The 15,700-nt window shown below is 52.3% G+C and overlaps 1 protein-coding gene across 1 annotated transcript in view; it reads right to left on the bottom strand.

The window, feature by feature from the left end:
• The window catches only part of PREX1 (phosphatidylinositol-3,4,5-trisphosphate dependent Rac exchange factor 1), a 165,953-nt gene that overhangs the window by 83,118 nt on the left and 67,135 nt on the right, over positions 1–15,700 (bottom strand). Inside the window, exons 2-3 of the mRNA XM_084886927.1 lie at positions 10,852–10,923; positions 6,652–6,774 (exon numbers count right to left, since the gene is read on the bottom strand). Of these exons, the coding sequence (XP_084743053.1) occupies positions 6,652–6,774; positions 10,852–10,923 (195 nt within the window). The remainder of the gene's footprint in view (positions 1–6,651; positions 6,775–10,851; positions 10,924–15,700) is intronic.

Here is a 15,700-nt window from a genome sequence, read left to right as displayed (position 1 = left end):
CACTGTCCATTTCCCCCATCCACTCCCTGCCCTGTGAGCCCCACGGGGGCGGGGCTTGTTGAGCTCGCTGCTGTGGGGCCATTGGGGACTGAAGTCCCCAGCAGAGTGCAGGCATCTGACTATTTATGAACAAAAGCAAGAAAGCAGAAGGAGGAACTGAGAGCGGCCTGACAGCCCTCACACCAGCCCCATGCTCCTTCCAGAAGACCTTGGTCCACCACAACCACAGCCCCGGCTCTTCGTTGGAACATCTTGTTTCACTGACCCAGCATCCGTTCTGTTCTGGTCACAGCCCCCAATTCTTCCCCTGAGGGACCTCCTCTACACTCGGAGCCCACTGACCCCACTCCCCTCCCAGGCACCACAGGCGAGCATGTCACTCAGGCCACACCAAGCAAAGAGAGCCCTGTCCTGGCAGCAGCGGTCCAAGCTGGGCCAGTGCCAAAGGCCCCGGCTAACATCAATGTGAAGAGAGGCTGTCTGTGAGCTGTGGCTGCCGAGCTGTCAGCGCCAGCTTGAAACACCGAGGGCACCTCTGCCATCAGGAGAGGCACCCGCTCCCCTCCCCCGCACCCTTCAAGAATGAAGCCAATACACAGGAAAGTAGAGCCTAGAGACAGACCAAGTCCTGCAAATGTCAGAGGGGGTCCTGGATCCAGCTACGCCTGAAGCCAGCTCACTTCTGAACATTCCGTTTATATGAGCCATTACCGTCTTTTTGTGTTTAAGCCCAGCTGAGTTCTTGTTTTTGTCACTTGCAGTAAATACAGTCCTGATACAGGCACACTTTGAAAAGGGGCAAGAAAATGACAAAATGGGGCCCAAGCCTAGTGAGGTGACAGGGTCTCCCTGTCCATCTCCATCCGTACGGTGAAGGGACCGGGCCAGGAAGACAAATCTGTTTCCTGTCGCATGCCAACACCAGTGAATAGGGACTGCTGGCTAGAACTCCGGTGAGGAGAATTCTGGAGCCCCCAGGGAGCACAGAGGCAGAGGGTTCTGATGGATTAGCGATGTCTGCCGCAGATGCAGGAGAGAGAGTAAGTGATAAGATCGCCACAGCTGTGTCATCCCGGATCCCCTGAGCCCCTTCTCGGACACTCTGCAATGTCATCCTCTCCTTCAGCCTGTGCAAAGGGCTGAAGGGACCAGGGCTTGAGGCTTGGAGAAATTAAATTTAGGAGATGACAAAACCCCTCTTCAGAGCACCAAGCCCACTTCCATCACTCCCGGGCCCTTTCATGGAGCCCAAACCCAGCTGTGTCTCAGGCCCGAGACCCTGCAAGTCTGGAAATGCTGCTTTTGACAGCTAAGAACCCCAGTGTTCAATTTCCTCCGAGGGCCCCCACATAGGCGTTGATTGTTTTTCCAGGAAGAAACAAACAGTTGTGCACACGCAGATGTGGTGGGTAGAGAACACATGGCTGTGGATCTGGGCTGTGGAGGAGGAGGAGGGGCCAGCTGTCAGCTGGGGACAACTTGGGGAGAGTGTGTAGACCCCCAGAGAGGACTCAAGGATTGTCAGAGATGGTGGCTGCTGTCCACAGTACCTGGGGGGGAGGGGGGGAGATGACACTGGTTCCACGGAGACCCTCTGCTCTGAGCCACTCACTTCACCCCGAGTGACTGGGACTCAGCACAAGGAAGGAGCTAGCTATGGGACATCTCCCGCAGTGCGGAGGGGAGCCCGAGATCCCAGTCTCACTTTTGCCAGGGACTCCCCAACCTATCCACACAGCTGCAGGGAGAGGAGGCTCACATGTCCCTCAGGCCACACCACTTCCCTGTAAAAACTCAGAATAAAATTCCCACAGGCGCTGGCCCCCATGACATCCCACTCTCCTTCCATCGCTCCTCTGCTCCGGCCACCACTGCCGCCCTGCTCCCATCCCACGGACCCTGCCCTTCCCCAGACCATCCCATCTCCCCACCTCACAGAGGCCCACCCTGACCAGGTTCCCAGACAAGTCATAGGGCACCCAGCTGTGTGCTCATTTCAGTATTTCAGATGAGTAACTAACCTTTTATAAGTATGTCACAAATGCTGCATGAGACACACTAAAAATTGATTTGTCATTCACCTGAGATCCAAATTTACTCAGCACAAATTTACTCAGCAGCCCTGGGTGCTTCAACGTGCTAAATCCAGCCACCTGTTCCTGACTTCCCAAGGTCAGACCACCTTGAGTCCAGTCACTCCTTCTCACACCTGCATTCATCATCGTCACAGCCCACGTCGCCATCTGAAATGATGCCTCTGTTAACTCCCTCGCCCTCTGTTTCTCCTGAGCATCATGGCAGCAGGGAGCAAGAGCTGTCTGATTCAGGGCACCATCCTCTGGACCTAGTACCATGCCTGGCTCACAACAGGTGCATAGTATGCATTCATGAGATTTTGTCATGTAAGATGGTGAAAACACACAAACCCTGGAGCCAAACTACATGGACTCAAATCCTGGCTCCAACATGTCCTGGCTGTGTCAAGGTGCACAATGAGTTAACCTCTCTGCGCCTCAGTTTCCTCATCTGTAGAGTGGGTATAAAACAGCACCCACTGTTTAAAGTTGTTAGGGAGTTTTCAGGAATTCGTAGACCCAAAGCACTGAGAACGGGGCCCTGCACCAAGAGAACGTTCACTCAGGGCTAGTCTGTGATCAGGGCTAGTAGTGGTTGGGTTGAGGGTGAGGGGGTGAGGGATTCTCCCACTGACCACAGAGGGGGTGGCGCCCACCAGGGGGCTTGTGTGTCAGCCAGGGCCCTTGCTGGGTCTCGTGCTGCCGTCCCTCTCCTGGAGCACCCTGTCAGGACAGAGGCACCCAAAGCCCCCAAGGCGTCCCTCCCCGGGAACGGCCCTGGGCCTGGGGCTGTACACACTCCCCTGGGACAGCCCCTGTCTGGGGACTGGGCACTGCGGGGTGCAAAGGCCCACCCGCATGGCTGCAGCTCCAGGAGGCCTGAAGCAGAGAGTCCCTCCCGGTGGGGAGTGCACAACCTCCTTTCAGCTGCTCCCAGCCACCTGTGCTCAGATCTCAGCTTCCAGAAGCCCAGCCCACAGCCGCGGCTGGGATGGAGAGTGGGCAGGGAGCTCCTCCCAGGGCAGGGGGAAGCGGGGGTGACTTTTCCAATTAAAATGATGCTCTAACTTAAAAACACTGAATCACACCGGAGAAAGCTGACTCCCTTTTCAATTGTTCCCGTTATCGCACAGCTCGGTGTGATATGACTCAAACTCCATCGCACACGGGTTTATCTTACCTATGATCTAATCGGGCTGGCCTCAGGCTCAGAACCCCAGGTGGGGGGAGTTTCTAGACAGAATGCGGTAACTCAGCTTGGTTTCTATTTGCATTCCTTTTTAAGGTTACCTTCTATTTTTAGCAACCATTTTCCATTTCCAATGATGATGCAAATTTCCCTTTTTAAATGTCTATTTAAGGTGGGGTGAGTTTTTTTCAAGTAAATCTATTTCTTAACCGATAAAATAAATAATATTATGAAGGGTGCCCAGATATAGCAGAAATTACAAAGCGTATGAATCAATGAAGTCTGGCTTTGCCATTAGGAGGGTCCAGATCCCACTTCTTCCACCTATAGAGGCATGACCTTGGATTTAACTTTTCAGGTTGCTTGCCTGTTGAGTAGACTGTCTGTCCCCTGCTATTCTGGATGCAAGGAGCAGTGGACATGACAAAGTCCCTACCCTCGTGCTGTGGATATTCGGGGGGGCGGGGGGGGGGGCGTAGACAAGGAACAAAAAGCAGCAAAATATCCAATGTTTCAGAGGGTGGTAAGGATCGCTGACAATAATAAGGGCGGGGGGCCTGCAAGGGCAGGGAGCATGACCATCCTGGACAGAGTGGGCATGAGAGAGCTCACAGAGGAGGGGGCATTTCCGTAAAGATTTCAAGGCAGGAAAGGACAGGAGCCGCAGGGACGCCCGAGGGAACCAGCCCCGGCAGAGGGAACAGCACACTCCACAGGAATGAGCTCCCTGTGTTCCAGAACAGCGAGGAAGCCGGCGTGACTGCGGTGGCCAGCGTGAGGTCCCAGGAGCTGGCAGAGCCTGGCAGAGTGTAATGAGTCACCAAGTGCCCCAGACATCGCTGGGAGATGCCAGAGAGTGCCGGGTCCCATGAGCAAATATGTGCATTGTGCAAATGAGCAAACACACCCTGAGGACTTATTAATAGGCCAGGTGCTGCTACTTTTATTTATCCTCTCAACCACCCTGGAAGGTGGGTTTCACTGCCTTCACTTTACAGATGAGGAAACTGAGGCCTGGCCAGGTGAGGTCGTTCTCCCAGCATCACAGGAAGCAGCAGAGCCAGGAGGCAAGGTCAGGCACCAAGCTCTAAAGAAACTTGCTCTCGAGGGACCAGGCAGGACATGTGATGGGTTCTCAAGATTCGAGGAAGGTCCTGGCCCACAGTGACTTCCCACACAGACTTGAACTTCAACCGTCGGTGCATCAGGATTCTGATAGGAAACACTGTCCCCGTCAATGCCCAATCGATGAGGCTACCCGAGTGGGGTCGGGGCAGTCAGAGGAGAAGGCATGGAGAAGGGACTGCCTCCTGGGCAGTAAACTCCCCACCCTCTTTCCTCCAGCTTTCTGGCCCCGGCATCTCTGAATGAGTTAGGAATCCTGCAGAGGGAGTGGGGAGAGCTCAGGTGGACACTCGGGATCCAGAGACCCTCAGCGACCAATAGTGAAACTTGCTCACCACACCTCTGAGGCTCCAGCACCAAAGTCAGGGGACCCGGGGGGCGGGGGTTATGGGCAAACAGATAATGCACCTTGAGGACCTCTTCCCCCGCGTTGGCTAAAGTATGGGCTATTCCACCCTTGATGTCATCACTTCCTGGCCAGCCCCAATAATCCACCTCCTCCTGAAAGCCTTCCTGGTGCCCAGCTGGAATGACGCCCCATGAGTGTCCCTCACGCAGCATCAGCCCAGTGCCGGCCTGGATCTAAGTGCGCCACTCACATGAACTCATTCCCCACTTCCTACTCACCGCTTCTCACCATCTCCAAGCTACCCCCTGCTCCAGGCCCCATCTTCTCAGACAGCACAGGGACCTCTTCCTGGTCTCCCTGCACCTCCACAGTCCCCTCCCCCCTTCCCTGCGCAGCAGCCCAAGGGCCCCCTAAACCCCTAGCACATCATACCTCTGCTCAGCATCCCCATGAGTGCCCACCTCCCCTGTGCCCTATCTGGTTCTCATGTTCATTCTGCTGCAAACACTAAGGGATGGTGGTTAAATGAAGAGAAAGATATCATCCAACATGTTTTTTGTTAATCCTCAACTGAGGATATTATTCCTTTTTTTTTTTTTTTTTTTTTTTTTTTTTTTGAGAGAGAGAGAGAGAGAGAGAGAGAGAGTAGAAAGGAGGGAGGGAGGTGAGGGGGAAGAAAGGGAAGGAAAGAAGGAAGGGGGGGGAAAAAAGAAACATCGATGTTCAAGAGACACAGTGATTGGTTGCCTCCTGCACGTGCCCCAACCGGAACCAGAGACTGAACCTGCAACCCAGGTATATCCCCTTAATTGCAAATGAGATCCTTCAGTGCATGGGCCAACACCCTAACCACTTGGCAACACCAGCCAGGGCAATAGCATCCAACATTTATTGAGCATTTACTGTGAGCCAGGAGCTGTTCTGAACACTCTCCTTACATTAGCTCGCTCAATGCTCAATAAAATCATGGGCAAATCTAGCTTTTTTTTTTTACCCATTTTGCAAGTGAGGGCACTGAGGTTAAAACAAGTCGCTTACAAGCAGCTCAGCAGCCTGGCTGGGAGCACTGCCCTCCCAACACAGCATGAGCCAGTGGCTTCCCCTGAGCTGCAACTCCGAGGGCAGAGCTGCACCAGGCTATGTCATTCCAGACTCTGACCACCAAGACGTGACCCTTCAGACCAGCGGTCGCCGACCTTTTGGCCCTCACGGAGCACCTGTGGTCCGCGGAGCACCGGTTGGCGGCCGTTGCTCCAGAGTAGGGGTGTCGAACTCAATCAGAGAAGGGGCCAAAATCTAAAATCCAGCCTAAATCGCCGAATGGTTTACTGAACAGTCTTAAACTGACAATGTCATAAACTGACAGCGGAGTGCAGTGATGACAGCGCTGTGCGGGCCACATTGCAAGGCCTGGCGGGCTGGATTTGGCCCGCGGGCCTTGTGTTTGACACATGTGCTCTAGAGAAGGGAGTTAGTGATAATGACGACAAGGACTGCGGCAGCGTCAACGTGGACCCAGAGCTTATCCTTCACCAGGGTTTCTCACTCACGGCACTGCTTACATTTGAGGGGGAATAATGCTGCCATGGGGGCTGTCCTGCGCATGACAGGATGTTTGGTGGCATCCCTGGCCTCCACCCACTAGAAGCCAGTAGCCACCTGCCCCCCACCCCCACCCCAAAGCTGTAATAGTAAGAAATGTGTCTAGACACAACCTAACATCTCCAGAGGCAAAATCACCCAGGTCTGAGAACCACTACTCTATGCTACATACACACTTCACTGCCTTATCTCTTTTGAGTCTTTCCATCAACCCAAGGATATAGGCCTGATTATCCCTACTTCTCAATCAGGGGAGAAGCCCATTTCCCAAAAGCTGTGGGCTCCTACAGGGGCTGGGGCATGGTACTCACGAATCTTAAGAAAACGTTCCCAAGTTCATGCTGAGACTGAGGCTCCGGATGTAAACAGTACTCCAAGGCAGCCAAGAAATCCTTATGAACTTCCAGGATGTCTTCGATGTTCGAGAACAGGATCTGTGGGGGAAAGCGAGGCCCAAGGACAGTGTCAATCAAGGCACAGAGGGCGAGCTAAATCAAGCATAGAATAAACACATAACCTCCGGAGCGAGTGAGGGGTGATGAAGTGGGCCCTCACACACGGAGTGAGCCAGATTACACTAATAAAAACAAGGATAATGATAAAAAATATTGCCAACATTAACTAAACAGGATTAATGCCTGATCCTGTGCTAAGAACTTCATATGCATTTACGGCAGCTAATCCTCACTCTGACTCCAGGAGGGAGGAACCGTTATTATCCCCAATTTGTAGATGAAGAGCGGAGGCTCAGAGAAAGTAATTAACATTGCCAAGGTCACACATTCAGTAAGCAGCAGAACTGATCTGCACACCCAGCGTGCAGAGAATTTATTAGACATTCGTCTCAGTCTTCATCGTGGCCACAAACAGTATGGTCAACCATAGGACTGCTTTTTAAAACAATCAAGGTACTTCAACGCACCATTAAGATGACGTAGCAGAAGACAATACAAAGAGCACGTTCGACATATGCTCTTTCAACTCTCACCACCAATATGTGAGAATGCCCATGTCCCCTAAAGAGCCTATAAAGCTTGACATGCACATACACTCTCACCCAGCATTTCTACATTTCAGAATCTGACCTTTCAATCAGTCATTCCCAATTAGGAACAGTTTTGTCTCCCGAGGGACATTTGCCAATGCCTGGAGGCATTTCTGTTTGTCACACATTGTGGGGGAAGATGCTTCTGGCATCTCCTAGGTGATGCTGCTAACCATCCTATAATACACAGGACAGCCCCACCCCTCAGCCCCCAGCAAAGAGTCATCCAGCCCAGAGTGTTAACTGTGCCGAGGATGAGAGCCGGGTGGATGGCCACGAATGTTTACTGCAGCCTTATGTGCAGCAGCAAAAGACTGGGGAAAGGCCAAACGTTCATTAATGAGGACTCATCCAACAGTTAAACAAACTGAACTGGTCACAATGAACTACATCCCACATAATAAAATACTATGTGGCCTCTAAAAAGAACCTGCAGCTCTGGATCTATGGATATGGACCATGGAATGACCCTTGACCTACACTGTTGAGTGGGGGGGATCAGGGTACCACACAGAATCTCAGTATTGGCCCATTTGTGTGAAATAACACACAAAAAGGTCACTCCTCTCCGGGATGGCAGCAGCGGGGACGGCCTGGCAGGGACACAAGCTGGTGACTAGAAGGGCCTCTGGGAAGGAGACTCAGGGGAGACGTTCATCTACTTTAGGTCCTTTTGAACGGCATACATGGCTTTTTCTGTGTTTTTTTTTAAAGCACTTTTAATTAAAATTATTGGGATGATATTGGTTAATAAAATTACATAGGTTTTAGGTATACAAGTCTATGATACATCATCTGTATGTTGCATTGTATGGCCACCACCCAAAGTCAACTCTTTAAAACTGTTTTCAATGTAATTTTGAAGAAGGCACTCACATGATTCAAAAATCAAAAACACAGTAATATAAATTCGGGGAGGAGTCCCTTTCCCACCATTTCCCCACTTCCCACCCACCATGGCTTGAGGGAACCAATGTTACTACTGGTTTATGGTTCCCTCTAGGGCTTCCTATTCATTCGTTCATTCAGCAGGTACTGGCTGAGCACCTACTGTGTGCCAGGCACTGTTAGAGGCCGGGGGGTACATCAGGGAACAGACAAGTGCCTACCCCCATGGAAGTGACATTCTAGTGAAAGGGGACAGACAACAAACAAGTAACTACAGTTTGCTAGGTGCAACAAGAAACAAAGCAGGAAGTCCCAGGACAGGGCAGAAGAAGTTTGCAAATTTAAATACAGGAGCCAGGGACAGCCACTCTGAGAAGGTGACATTTAAGTCAAGACCTGAAAGAATGAAGATCAGCCCTGGGGATCCCCCAGACTGAGAATGCACCAGGCAGTCTGCAGAGGGAGACGGCCTGAGGTGGGGGGTAGGGAAGGCTGAGGTGCTGCAAGTCTGAGAGCACCAGGGCCTCACCCTGGGGGATGCTCATCCCAAGAAGTGGCTGAAGAATCACTGCATGGTTTGTGGTTAGTTTCCTTTCTCTCATCTGTCAAGATCACATGGTTGAATCTCTCTGCTTATGTCAAAGACTCATATGCTAGATCTTACTGTTACCCTTGCTTCAAAGAATGGCTGTAAAACTTCAAAATAAATACCTGACTCCTGAATTTACACCCAAAAGAACCGAGAACCTGTGTCCACCAAAAGATGTAACACGAATGGTCATAATAGCCAAACCTGGAAATAACTCAAATATCCTCCACAGGAGAATGGATGAGAAAATCGTGGTACATCCATGCCACGCTACTACACAGCAATAAAAAGAGTGGATCAACAACATGGGTAAATCTCACAGACGTAACAGTGAGCAAAAGGCTCCAGACATAATGAAAGAGCCCATTTTTATATAAAATTTAAGGACGGGCAGAATCAATTAATGCTAACCAAGCATCAGTTATCCTTAGGGAGGGGGCATTATTGGGATGGGACACAGAGGAGTCCGCATTTAGAATTGCAACCTTTATATATGTGAGTTATACCTCATTAAAAGGTCATTATTTTAAAGAATAGTTTACTGATGTTAAGAGAGAGAGAAAGAGAGAGAGTGAAAGAGAGACAGAGATTGAAACATCAATGATGAGAGAGAATCATTGATCAGCTGCCTCTTGCACGCCCCCGACTGGGGATTGAGCCCTCAACCCGGGCAAGTGCCCTGACGGAGAACTGAATCAGCAACTTCCTGGTACACAAGACAACGTCCAACCAACTGAATCACACCAGCCAGGGCAAGAGGTAATTAAAAAAAAAAAAAAACCACTAGCCGTAGCCGGCTTGGTTCAGTGGATAGAGCGTCAGCCTGCGAACTGAAGGGTCTCAGGTTCGATTCCAGCCAAGGGCACATGTCTGGGTTGCGGGCTCCATCCCCAGTAGGGGGGTGTGCAGGAGGCAGCCGATCAATGATTCTCTCTCATCATTGATGTTTCTGTCTCTCTCTCCTTCTCCCTTCCTCTCTGAAATCAATAAATATATTTTAATTTAAAAATATATATACTATAACAAATTGCAATCTGAAATTTTAATAACTTTTAAGTTGTAACAGGTTGTAATAAAGACAGGTCATAAACAGTAGGTGCTCAGTGAATACTTGCTGAACGAATGAGTGAATGAGTGAATGAATGAATGAATGAATGAATGAAAAGTTCCGATCCCCACGCTTCCAGGGACCGGCCATGCAGTGACCCAGAACAGGTCTCTTTCCATCTCTAAGCCTCAGCTTTCTTACTCAAAACACTGAGCTCAGAATTGTCAACATGCAGGTCACTGTCCAGATTAATCAAGACATGTGGACAGGCGGGCGGGGAGGTTGGGCAAGTCCTGCTTGACCAAGTCCTTTGTGTGTTATACAGGCTGGCACCCTGACCTCCTCCCAGCCCTGTCTCCCCTTCTCCCCTGGGGCCAGGACCCTGGAGCCCCAAGGACTGAAGGCAGCTTCCCAGGGAGTGAGGTCACACGAGAAAGCCAGGCCCGGGGAGCACGGGGGCCTCCACCGAGCACACAGAGGGCCTATTGACGTACTCCCGAAACTCCCCGGAGCCACTGCCAAGACGAAGCCGGGGCCCAATCATTCATCTCCCTGCCCGCACACTCAATGCCCAGGGCACGGCAGGGGCTGGGGGTGTCAGGCTCCCGGGGCGCCTGGGAAGGGATTTTCCGCTGGCTGGAAGCCAGGGGGCTGGGCGCAAGGAGGCTGGAAGACAAGATGGTCATGGTGAGCAAGGAGAAAGCCCTGGGTTGGGGAGTGGAAGCCTGAGGCTGAGTCCTCCTGACCCACCAGGCACGGTTTGCTCGCAGGACGGAGAGGCCCTGGGGGCTGCAGGGAGCCTGCTGCAGGAAGATGAAAGCAGCTGCTGGCGAGGTGGAGACATCCCAGACCCCCGAGCACCCTCTAAGCATCGCTCGGGGAGGAAGCAAGGCACACAGTGCTGGGACAGTCTGCAAAGGGGCCAACCCGGGTGTCCGCACCTTGACATTCTCCTCCGTGAGGCCCTTCTCCGCCGAGTCCACCACGTTCTGCCGGATGCGATGCAGAAAGGCCTGGAGGAGAGAAGCAGGAAGAGATGAGTGTCCACGCCTTGATCTCCCAGGCTGGCCCAAAAGGAAGGTCTCAAGTTCAAATACCAAGTAGGACCTGGGAAGTACCACGTCCAGGGACATGGGAGGGAAGCAGGGGAAGAAGGCAGGAAGGAGGCTGTCAGATCCTTGCCCATCACCCGGAGAGGCGGCCGTGGCTGGGATGAGGAGCTGGCCACCTGCAGGTCTCAGACAGGAGAGTCAGGGACACAGAGCAAGGCAGCCGTGCCTCTGTCCCACTCTCTGCGGGGCCGTCTCCGCCAGCCCCTCTGCCTAGGCTTACATCCCCAGCCTGGCCTTCTCCCCGACTTCCAGACTCCCACCCGGATTTCTGCCGACCCGACACCCCCACCTGGATGGCCAAGGGGCAGCTCAAAGGTAACTCCTCCAAAGCCGAGGTCCTGACCCTCCCTGCAGCCCACACCACCAAGCTCCTCCCAGCCTGGTGAACAGCACCTCTGCTGGTGCTCCAGCCAACCCAACGCCCATCCCAGGGGTCCTTGATCCCTGACCTCCTTTCTCTGACACGCCATTTCCATCTGTTCGTAAATGCTACCCACTTCACCCTCCGCATGTATTGAAAATCCGACCACTTGTCCCCACCTCTGCAGCCACCCCCTGATCCAAAGCCATCATCTTCCTGCCTGGACCCATGCAGTCACCTCCTCCCATTGCCCCTGCCCCCCACCCCACCGAAAGTCTTCTCCACACAGACAGCGAGAGGGGTCCTTTTAAATATGTAAATATGTAAATCAGATCCTGTCAATCCATAGCTTAACACTCTCTACACTATACTTTAAAAAGTCTAAATCTTTCCACAGCCCGTAAGGTCCTCATTAATCTCTCTAAACTCACCTTCCAGCATTCCACCCCCCCACACACACACACACTCATCTCAATAATCTTCAGCCATACCTTCCTTCTCTCTATTTCTTCCACCTGCCAGGCACTTTCCTGCCTCAGGACCTTTGCACATGCTCTTCCTTCTAGCAGGATATTCTCCCCCAGCTCCCCTCTGGGCCAGCTTCTTCTCATTCATCAAAGCCTGAGCTCAGATGTCACCTCCCAGAGGCCCTCCTGTCTTCATGCTCTTATCACTTTCCCGACTGGCATTAAAAGCGGGCTTAACAGATAAAAAGACTCAGTTTGAGCGATCTACACCAGCTCCTAAGGGCGAGGCCGAGACCAGAGGGAGCATGGCTGGAATGGAACTTTTACCTAATCCAGCAGCAGAGGCCGGGTTTGGAAGCTGATGGCTGGATGTAAACTGCAGTCCTTCTCCTCCCTGCTGTGTGTGTGACCTCAGGGAAGTGCATTAGCTTCTCTGAGCCTCAGTTTATTTCCCCCAAATGTGGAGAACTTAGAACAGTGTCTTACCCTCAAGACTGCATCAGGATAAAGTAAGTGGAAGCTCCATGAGGACAGGGACCTTGCCTCCCTCATTCCCAGCTGTCACCCCAAGGCCTAGTCTCGTGCCTGGCACTCAGAAATCAGAAGAAGGGATAGAATGCCTGGCACCATGCCTGGCACATGGCAGGAGCCTCAAACCGGGGCCACTTGGTAACCTGCCGATTTTTCTTCTTAAAGGACCATGCGTGGAGGGGACAGGGCACAGGAGTCCCTGGAGGATGTCTCCACAGGGCCTGTGATGCTGCTGGGAAATCCAGCCTCCAGCCTCCTCAGCCTGCAGGGACACAAAGCGCAGCCCGGGAGAGCAGGAAGCTGGGCGTGCAGTGAGGCTGACCTAGATCGGGGCTTCCTGTCCCGGTTTCTTCACACGAGCAGGGCCACCGCTATTGTGCCGGGACAATGAGAGGCTCCGGCCACCCACAGAGGAGCCGCAAACAGGCCGGTGTGATGGGCTCCATGGGCAGCTCGTGACCCGGAAAGAATGGGCAGGCATGGGCTGCGGGCCCAGCCTCGTGCTCCCCAGGACACGACCGGCTCTGCCAGGCGGCGCCAATGCCCTCGGTGCAGGCGGGGATGGAAGGGACCGGCTGGGGCCGCTCCTGGTCCCGGCCCTGACAGCTCTGGCACGCTCAGCCAAAAGCAGCTCTCAGCCCGGAAACCTCCCCTAGAGGGACTGTTCTCAGGATCTCCCGGGCCGCCTGGGACTCTGCTTCGGCCATGGACTCTGTCCGCACCACACCTCTGCCTGGGCCACCGCCCTGCGTCTGCCCAGGTCCCCCTTTCTGTGATGATGAGCATGGAGTACCAAGGACCCAGAAAAAGATAGAGAAAAATTGAACACCCACCCACAGAGGCATCACGGGGCAAATCTTAGCATGGAGCCAAATTTGCTGTAAACTATTTCCAAAAAGAACGTTATCAGATCTGGGGGTGTGGCCGGGAAAGGGGCCTAGGGGAGCCCTCTGAGGGACAGGCAATGTTCTTCTTGACTGCAGGGGGGTTGCTCAGGCGAATGCACACACAAAGCCTCCTGGGCGAGCACCGAAGGGGGGTTCACTTTCCCCAGGCGCCATTGAATCCCCCTCCCAGGACAAACAGGAAGACTCATCCTTACAGAGAGGGGCGGGCCACCTGGGCACCTGCCCGCCCCACAAGGCCCCTCTGGCCCTGGAGGTGGCGCCTTCGCTCCCTTCCCACGCCCCTGTGAATCGGGAGGCAAGGAAGAATGCTCTTCTACATATCGGGTGACACACTGGCTTTTCTCATTCATGACATCTCCCACTTTTATCCACATCAATAAACACTCTTGGCAGTACCTGCCATCCAGACCCCAGCCACACTCCTTAGCGTGGTACCACCCAGACCCCAACCACACCCCTTACGCCAGTACCACTTCCAGCCGCCAGCACCCACATCTCTCGGCTTACCCAGAGCCACACAGCCAGAGGGGCAGAGGTGGGCCTCAAAGCCAGGTAGTCTGGCCTGGTGATTAGTCCCCCACATGCATGACCAGCAATTTCAAGTTTCTTCTTTCTTCATTTCTGTTTTGTTCTTCCCAGTCTCCAGACAGCGCACGGAATAAGCATAAAACAGGTAGCAGCTGCCCTCGGGGTGCCCCCGGGGAGCTGCCATCTGCCTGGAACCTGTGGCCACAGCCCTGGGAGGATAAATCCCTCCCTGGAGATGGCAGGAACAGAAAGAAGCCTGGCAGTCACTCTCAGAGACCAACGGGCAACCTGATCGTGGAGGGAGGGCCTCGATGTCCCCAAGGACGTCCCCTCTTGGCGAGGGTGACCTCACCAGACATATGGCGAAATCTGAGAGGGCCAGGGGACCCGTTAGAAAAGAGGGGAGGCGAGGCGGGAGGCAGGGCAGCCAGCCCCCCACCATAGTGAGGACAGAGGAAAGAGGGTGCCCAGGACTCCATCCTCCCATCTGGACTGGGTGGCGAGAGGTCTAGGGAAGCAGTGTCACTGAATAGCAGGGGTCTGCGTCCGAGTAGTAATAACAAACTTGTAGTAACAATAGCACGCGATGGATCTGCACAGCCTGCTCTAAGAACCCCCACAAAATACCCACTGACTCCTCCAATGCCCAGGTGCTCTGCTCCATCCACTCACGTTGTGGGCATTTATCCCACAGGGAAAAAATAAATCTCACACGTGGCAACAAGATTGAGCTTCAGTATCTGAGGTATAGTTCTACCGCTTGAAGTTTAGTTAAGTAAACTGCCCATCTTTTTTAAAATATTTTTTATTGATTTTAGAGAAAAAGGAAGAGGGAGAGACAGAAACATCAGTGGTGAGAGAGAATCAAGGATGGGCTGCCTCCTGCACGCTCCATACTTGGGGATTGAGCCCACCACCTAGGTACTAGGGCATGTGCCCTGACTGGGAATTGGACCTGACCTCCTGGTTCATAGGTCTACGCTCAACCACTCAGCCACACTGGCCGGGCAAATTGTCTATCTTGACAAAAGAAAATCATGTTAGAACTGGTTTGCAGAAGTCATTAATATTTAATGATATGAAAAAAAAAAAAGGCTGTTGATGTATCTCTAACTCTAAAAATAACCCAAGTCACAGAAGAATACATAAAATGTCATCTCACTTGGGGTTAAATAAATAATCTCTACACAAACATAGAAAAAGCAAGTGCAGAATACCCTAAACTTGTGTGAGACAATGGCCAAGATTACTCGCTGTCCCCTAATATCTGGTCTCTCCTTTTCCTTCAGAAACAGAACCCCAGATTTTATCATAAAGGTGCTATTTCCCAACTTCCCGTGTTGGTAGGTGTGGCCATGTGACTACGTTTGGGCTAGCAGACCTAGATGTATTAGGCACAACTACTTGGAAGTATCTTAGGGGTGAGGAGAGAAATAGGATAGGGGTCTCTTCTACTGTTCCTCCTTCCTACTGATTAGACAGTAAATGCGATGCCTGGAGTGACCGTCCTGTACCACGAAGGGACCGCCTTGGGTAGACCAGGACGAAGTAGCAATTCAGAAGGAGTTTGGGTCTCTAATAACAGCAGAGCCAACATATCTGCCCAGACCTGCCTATAACTCAATAAGAAAGAAAACAACTTTCATCTTGTATAAAGCGCTGTCCTTTGGGCTCTATCTATCGCCATGAAACCTAAATCTGAGGGTAGAATTATCAGTGATTTCAAGTTTCCTCTTTCTTCATTTCCGTTTTTTTCCCCAAAGTTCTACAATGAACATGCTAACTGTAAGACTTTTGCCATAAACATTTTGTAACATAAATGTTTTCCTTTTCTTTTTTTAGCAGGAGAGGTTACTAAGTGTACTGGGCTCTCTCTCGCCCAC

The sequence above is a fragment of the Pipistrellus hanaki genome (assembly GCF_964339955.1).
Source record: "Pipistrellus hanaki genome assembly, chromosome: 6".
Classification (NCBI taxonomy): Eukaryota; Metazoa; Chordata; class Mammalia; order Chiroptera; family Vespertilionidae; genus Pipistrellus; species Pipistrellus hanaki.
Note: the sequence above shows the minus strand (reverse complement) of the source record. Positions and strands in the feature narration are given on the sequence as shown.